Below are 6998 nucleotides of genomic sequence, written 5' to 3' on the forward strand. Positions count from 1 at the left end.
CTCTCTCTCTCTCTCTCTCTCTCTCTCTCTCTCTCTCTCTCTCTCTCTCTCTCTCTCTCTCTCTATATATATATATATATATATATGACAAATACATCGTGACAAAAATTATTTTGGAGAGCTGGCAGTGTGATTGCAGCCGTTGGTGATGTTGGCCCACTAAAATGAGAGAAATATTATCAAAATTGATTATATAAATCTTACACAATTCAAAAGTTTGATTGAAATACAAGTTTCTTAAAATAAATTATACAAAAATATGTTACAGCATTGCGATCACATGGGAAAAGATTCTGAAGAGACATTTTTTCAAGCATTTAAGTGTCACCTTATTATAAAATAACAATCATTTAGAGGAAAAAAACATAATGCTATTTATTTTTTTTGGAATATATCCGATAAAATTATTATGATAATAATACAGAGAATATCATTAGTATGACTATTGTCTAAAGATGACATTCATAAACCGGGAAATGATCCAAAAATGTTCCTTACATATATAAAAACAACATCACTTCTTGAAAGATATGGAGGTTTTTTTTTTGTAAACTAAAATGGTTTTAATAATTTATCAGTCCATTTTTATTTTCTTTTTAGAATATTATTCAATAATTGAATTAATTAAATATTGCGTTCGAGAGTGGGTCTGTTAGTTACAAGGGGTTCGAATGGCGTGGCGTTGTTTTGCCGTCGGATGTGTTTCACGTGTTTCTTCTTTTCACGACCAATTTTTGTTATTTTCGTCTTGTCCCCGCGCGTGCACGCCAAATATACAAACCCAAAAAAAATGAACCCTAAAACCCTAGAGGTTTAAATACCTTCCCTCACTCCCCCCCCTCTCTCTCTCTCTCTCCTGGTCTCTCCGAATTCTCCATCTCTTCCGGGCTTTGGATCTTCCTCCGTGGATTTCCGATCGATTTCTGATTTGAGGTGTGTTCATGGATCTGCCTAGCCTTGCTATCATCGTTGGAGCCGCTGCTTTCAGCCCCAATCCCGATGAACGCAAGGCCGCCGAGCAGAGTCTTAATCAGGTAACTCCGATTTCGCTTTCTCGTTGATTGAGAGTTTGAATTGTATGCTTTTAATCGTTGTTCGAACTCGGACTTCTCGTAGTTAATGGATGTTTCTCTTTTCCCCCCTTGGATTGACTTGGTGTGACCTTGGTTTTATTCATCGTTTACTTCGGCTTGTTCTGACATGGTTTCCGATTTCGTATAGGAAGATATGATTGTCACTGCTGATAGAGAAACGAGTTACTGTGATTCTGTGTTTCGCCATATCGTTTGATATGGCTGTCCTGTCTCTGGTTTTGCAGTTTCAGCACACTCCGCAGCATTTGATAAGGGTGTTGCAAATAATTGTTGATGGTGGCTTCGACTTGGCTGTACGTCAAGCTGCTAGTATCCATTTTAAGAACTTCGTCGCGAAGAACTGGGAGTCACTTTCCGGTAACTTTTTATGCGCTTGATGAGCATGTTCTGGCTCCTCGACAATAGTTCATCATTGTTCCTTGTGTTTCATGAATTATGGTGTAGGTGAAGAGAGCAAAATCTTGCCAAGTGATAAGAATGTTGTCAGGGATCAGATCCTTGCACATGTCTCCCAAGTTCCCCCAATATTGAGGTAACATTTTCTTTGCACACCTTGGAGCCCTCTGTAGGGGCAGGTTCCTTTGTTACGGTTGCAGATATAATTTTACCTTAGTGTGGCATGTCTTTTTATTGATTGGCCTTAAATAATGTCGAACCACATGATATATTCTATCCCGTGAATATACATGCTTTATAGAGAATTAGAGATCATCAGTTCTGTATTGACGTGTGTTGATTTGTCCTTCTTCTGCCACATTAATGATCGTGACACAGAGTGCAATTGGGGGAGTGCCTTAAGACCATTATTTATGCTGACTATCCTGAGCAATGGCCTCATCTTCTGGACTGGGTGAAGCACAACTTGCAAGATCAACAAGTTTATGGAGCTTTATACGTCTTAAGGATCCTTTCTTCAAAATACGAGTGAGTTTGATTTGTCATTGTACATGTTACCATGGGCTTAGGAGTTAGGATTGGTTGATTGAGTTTTTACCCCTTCTCATTCATGATTCATATCAGCAGCATAGATTGTCAGTAGCACTCAACTTTATTCGGTGTTTTGATACTCATTGGCCTGTTCTATATTTGTCTTCTTCTAGAATATTATGCATCATACAAAGTATTCTAGGCTGGCCTCATATGACAATTTCCATTTTCATAATGTTCTACTCGGTCAATGTGTAATAGTCTCTGATGCGTTAGATCTTGTTATCCTCTTAGACCCGTATCTTGCTCATCTTCCTTCTTCCCTGTTGTAACAACATAAAGCCAAAATTGATTACTCGTAAGAACTTTTATAGGCAATTTTGGGTTTGCCTTGGTTTCTATTTATCATTGGATTGTTGAAGCTGGGAATTATATTAGCTACCATTTTCGAAACCAGGACAAAACGTCCGACTTTATTAGGTTCATTGTCATAATTGTCTTTCGTGCTTTCTGTTTATAGGTTTAAGTCAGATGAAGACAGGACACCGATTTACCGAATTGTTGAGGAGACATTTCCGCATCTTCTGAATATATTTAGCAAGCTTGTCCATTTGGAAAATCCTTCTCTGGAAGTTGCAGACCATATCAAGCTTATCTCTAAAATATTCTGGTCATGCATCTATGTAAGTCTACACAACTTATGCTGCTGCTTCTCACTGATTATTTCAACTCTACACTTTTTCATAAAACCCGTGCATGTTTCATGTCAATTAACTTGTGTTATTTTGATGCTCCACTCACTGCGCCTTTTTGTCACCCTTCTTTTTCCGTTGGTTCTCTATTGACTATCAAATAAAATCCAGTGGTATGTTAGATGGTATGAATTTATGCTTTGGTTTTGTATTTGAGGTTATTTTCTGTAAACGGGGTGTGGTGTAGAAAAGTTGAGTATAATATTTCTTGTTGTACTATTGGGACACTATTTGCTTGCATGGAGAATATCTGCATGTTTTAACCAATATTGACAGATCATACTTGACAGTTGAAATTGATTGTTCATCGTGGCTTCCCTGTTTCCATATCCAAAGTTGGCAAATTCCTGGGGTTAGAACTTGGGAATTTATTAATTTGAGATGCTTCTTCATGAAGCTTATCGTGATCCTCTTTTTTATTCTTGTTTCATACAGCTAGAGCTTCCAAGACCATTGCTTGATCCAAATTTTTTTAATGCTTGGATGGCGCTATTCCTAAACATTTTGGAACGTCCTGTGCCCTTAGAAGGTCAGCCTACAGATCCTGATCTACGAAAATCGTGGGGATGGTGGAAGGTCAAGAAGTGGGTGGCTCATATTTTAAACAGACTGTACACTCGGTATGTTTTCATGTATTGAAGATGTGATAAATAGGCTTACAATCTTGCACTTGCTGCTTTCCCTTTTGGTGACACCTGCACAAGCATTATTACAGGTTTGGAGATCTAAAACTTCAAAATCCAGAAAACAGAGCCTTTGCCCAGATGTTTCAGACGAATTATGCAGCCAAGATATTGGAGTGCCACCTGAAATTATTGAATATTGTCCGTATTGGTGGATATCTCCCGGATAGAGTCATCAACCTTATTCTTCAGTATCTGAGCAACAGGTGGGGTATTGCTTACTATCAACTTTGTTTTGTGTCATTTATTTCTTTTTGGGAAGTATGATTCTCAGATAAGGCATAAACGGGAGACACATAACATGCTTGTTATCTACTCTTGTATTTATCTGCTAAGGTTCCGTTCTTATTTATCAAATATTCTAAATATTGGTGATAAGATGGACTTCTGTGAGAGAATCTGTGTATCTTTCTTTTCTGAAATTTTGAATTATTTTCGCTTCTTCTTTTTGAAAAGAAATTCTTGGCAGGATTCTGTACATTCTTACAAGTGCATTCACAAGCCGAGTTAGAATTTTCTAAACAAATCAACCTGTTGACTCGGTCTATTGTACCATTGAATTATATTTTTCGAGTTTATCTGATGGATTTTGGAATTGTCAATATCTGCTGTTTTAGTCAACTCCAATAAAAAGCTTTTGCCCTGCTCTAAATATGTTTATTTTCTTTGGAGTAACAAATTTCTTATCGATAAGCGGTTTCTCTACAGCATCTCAAAGAGCAGTATGTACAACTTGCTGCAGCCGCACCTTGATGTACTGCTGTTTGAGATAGTTTTTCCCCTAATGTGCTTCAATGACAATGATCAAAGGCTTTGGGATGAAGACCCACATGAGTATGTGAGGAAAGGTTACGGTAAGTTCCTAAAATTTCCCTTGTATTGCGTGGATAATGTTGAACATACAGCTGTCTCACATTTTTCACTGTCTTTGCAGATATACTTGAAGATCTATACAGTCCAAGGACTGCCTCTATGGACTTTGTAACTGAGTTGGTACGTAAGCGTGGGAAGGACAACTTCCAAAGATTTATACAGTTCATCGTGGGCATTTTTCAAAGGTAGATTTTAATTCTTAATCAATATATATATATAAAGCGGAAAGGCTATTCTATTGTTTGTCGACACGACATACTCATATCATACATGTCTATCATTTTTAGATACAATGAGGCTCCAATAGATCATAAGCCTTACCGCCTTAAGGATGGTGCTCTGCTTGCTGTTGGAACACTTTGTGATAAACTGAGGCAAACTGAACCGTACAAATCTAATCTGGAGAATATGTTGGTGCAGCATGTTTTTCCTGAGTTCATCAGTCCTGCTGGGCATCTTAGAGCTAAGGTCTGATAATTCTTTTGTTGATTTCCCTTGTTTGGAAAGCTGTGCTAGCCTGAGGATTATGTGTTACCTACTTATCCTGTCTTTGGTTCCAAGTGTTACTAGATATTGGAATGCTTGAATTTCCTTTCATCGCTGCTTTGCCAGAGTTCTTTGGTTCTCATATGTGTTTTGATTCTGAACTAAAGTTACTGCTACAGCCTACTAGGATAATGTTTTTGGGGTTAAAGCAAATTCATGATCATGAGATTCAAATGCGCATTGTGTGCTGTAGCTTTATTTACTGGTTAATGTTTTACTATTGCTCATTAACGATAAATTAATATACACTTGATGTTCTTGTATTACCATTTTGCTTTAGGTCACTTTGTTTCACGTGGATACTGCTCTTATTTCACATATACCATGTCATCCTTCCAGTTTGTAATTTTGTATGAGAGAATCATATATTTCAGCGTTTTGTTTTCTCTTTGTAGGCTGCTTGGGTTGCTGGACAATATGCCCATATCAAATTTTCAGACCAGAGCAATTTTACCAATGCATTGCATTGTGTCATTTCTGGACTGCGTGATCAAGAACTTCCTGTTCGGGTGGATTCAGTTTTTGCTTTGCGCTCTTTCATCGAGGCCTGCAAAAGTAAGTGCAGACTTCTCCTTTATGTTTTATGTGTTTGTGTAGAACTTTCACAAATCCAAGTCTATGTTCCTCTCTTTCCTATTTACACTTGATCAGTTATTAATGAAAACTAACTAATTTCCAACCTACCTACAGATTTGGATGAGATTCGTCCTATTCTGCCTCAACTACTTGACGGTAAGTTAATCTAAATTTAAAAACCAAGATTCTTGTGCGCCTTGTGCCTCAGGCACGCCTTTAAAAACCGAGATTCATCTTATCTGCCTAACTTGATCTTGATACCATTAAAGTACTTTCTGATGGATTACTGTTCTGATCGTTATGCTTTTTCAGTTGAAATTATTGTGACGTTAGAACAGAAAGTTCTGCTAATCAACTTAATAAATCATTATTACCTTGTTTTGGTGCAGAGTTTTTCAAGCTTATGAATGAAATTGAGAATGAAGACCTTGCTTTTACTTTGGAGACTATCGTTTACAAGTTTGGTGAGGAAATTTCGCCTTATGCTTTGGGTTTGTGCCAGAATTTGGTAAGATAGACTTTCGTATTCTCCTTTTTGAGTTTCCGACTTGCTTCTTGGATTCCCATACCTTTTCTTTTTAATAAATTCCAGGCCACTGCTTACTGGAAGTGTATCGCCACAGATGATGATGACAATGATGATGATGATTCTGGTGCATTGGCTGCGGTGGGTTGTCTCCGCGCAATAAGTACAATTCTCGAATCGATCAGTAGTCTTCCTCACCTCTATGTTCAAATAGAACCGCACTTGCTCCCGATAATGCGTAAAATGTTGACAACCGATGGGCAAGGTATGCACAATATTTCCAGAATCCATTTATTTGAATTTCTTAGTCAGTGCTTTGAATTTCTAGCTATGATCATTGTTGATTGCTATGGCATTTATAATTAAATTGTAATTCTTAATCCTGTTGCCATCGTTATCTTCTAGTGGTGACACTCGTTCTCTCACCTTGTTTTGTGGCCAGATGTTTTTGAAGAAGTTCTGGAGATTGTGTCATATATTACTACCTTTTCGCCATCAATATCAATGGACATGTGGAGCTTGTGGCCTTTGATGATGGAAGCACTCGTAGATTGGGCTATTGATTTCTTCCCGAGTATGACATATGCAGTGCCTATACCCTGCATTTTTCTTTCTTTAATTTTAATTCCTTTTTCTCTATGTTTTAATTTTGTTTATTTATTTTCTTTGAAATGCAGATATATTAGTTCCTCTGCACAATTTCATATCCAGGGGAACTACACATTATCTCACGTGCAAGGAACCAAATTACCAGCAAAGTCTCTGGAATGCGATTTCCGTAGTGAGTTCACGTTCTGATCAATTCCAAACCACGTACTTGTATAAGAGGAATACCAAGCATTTCTTTCCTCTTTTCCTTCATTTATTGTAACGATTAGGACTCATACGTGGAGAATATAATTTAGATTGGGCTATTATTTGTGCAACTTGATAATCAAATATTTCTTGTCTAAAAACTCTTTACCTATGCATGTTGACTGCTTTTCTGCTTGTTGTTCATGACCGCTTACGGCCAACGAAC

General features: G+C 37.5%; 1 protein-coding gene across 2 annotated transcripts in view; it reads left to right on the forward strand.

Moving 5' to 3' along the window:
- The first annotated feature begins 824 nt into the window (after window positions 1-824).
- LOC104803420 (importin beta-like SAD2 homolog) overlaps window positions 825-6998 on the forward strand; it is an 8593-nt gene continuing 2419 nt past the window's right edge. The window contains exons 1-16 of one of the 2 annotated variants that reach the window (XM_010527358.2): window positions 825-1034; window positions 1319-1451; window positions 1539-1626; window positions 1869-2018; window positions 2542-2704; window positions 3209-3393; window positions 3489-3662; window positions 4165-4310; window positions 4391-4514; window positions 4617-4797; window positions 5271-5430; window positions 5566-5607; window positions 5841-5959; window positions 6044-6242; window positions 6420-6551; window positions 6655-6758. In XM_010527358.2, coding sequence (XP_010525660.1) covers window positions 942-1034; window positions 1319-1451; window positions 1539-1626; window positions 1869-2018; window positions 2542-2704; window positions 3209-3393; window positions 3489-3662; window positions 4165-4310; window positions 4391-4514; window positions 4617-4797; window positions 5271-5430; window positions 5566-5607; window positions 5841-5959; window positions 6044-6242; window positions 6420-6551; window positions 6655-6758 — 2193 coding nt within the window. In that variant the 5' untranslated portion in view covers window positions 825-941. The remainder of the gene's footprint in view (window positions 1035-1318; window positions 1452-1538; window positions 1627-1868; window positions 2019-2541; window positions 2705-3208; window positions 3394-3488; window positions 3663-4164; window positions 4311-4390; window positions 4515-4616; window positions 4798-5270; window positions 5431-5565; window positions 5608-5840; window positions 5960-6043; window positions 6243-6419; window positions 6552-6654; window positions 6759-6998) is intronic. The other variant, XM_010527353.2, reaches the window with a different exon arrangement.

Source organism: Tarenaya hassleriana, unplaced genomic scaffold (assembly GCF_000463585.1).
Source record: "Tarenaya hassleriana unplaced genomic scaffold, ASM46358v1 Cleome10, whole genome shotgun sequence".
Lineage (NCBI taxonomy): Eukaryota > Viridiplantae > Streptophyta > Magnoliopsida > Brassicales > Cleomaceae > Tarenaya > Tarenaya hassleriana.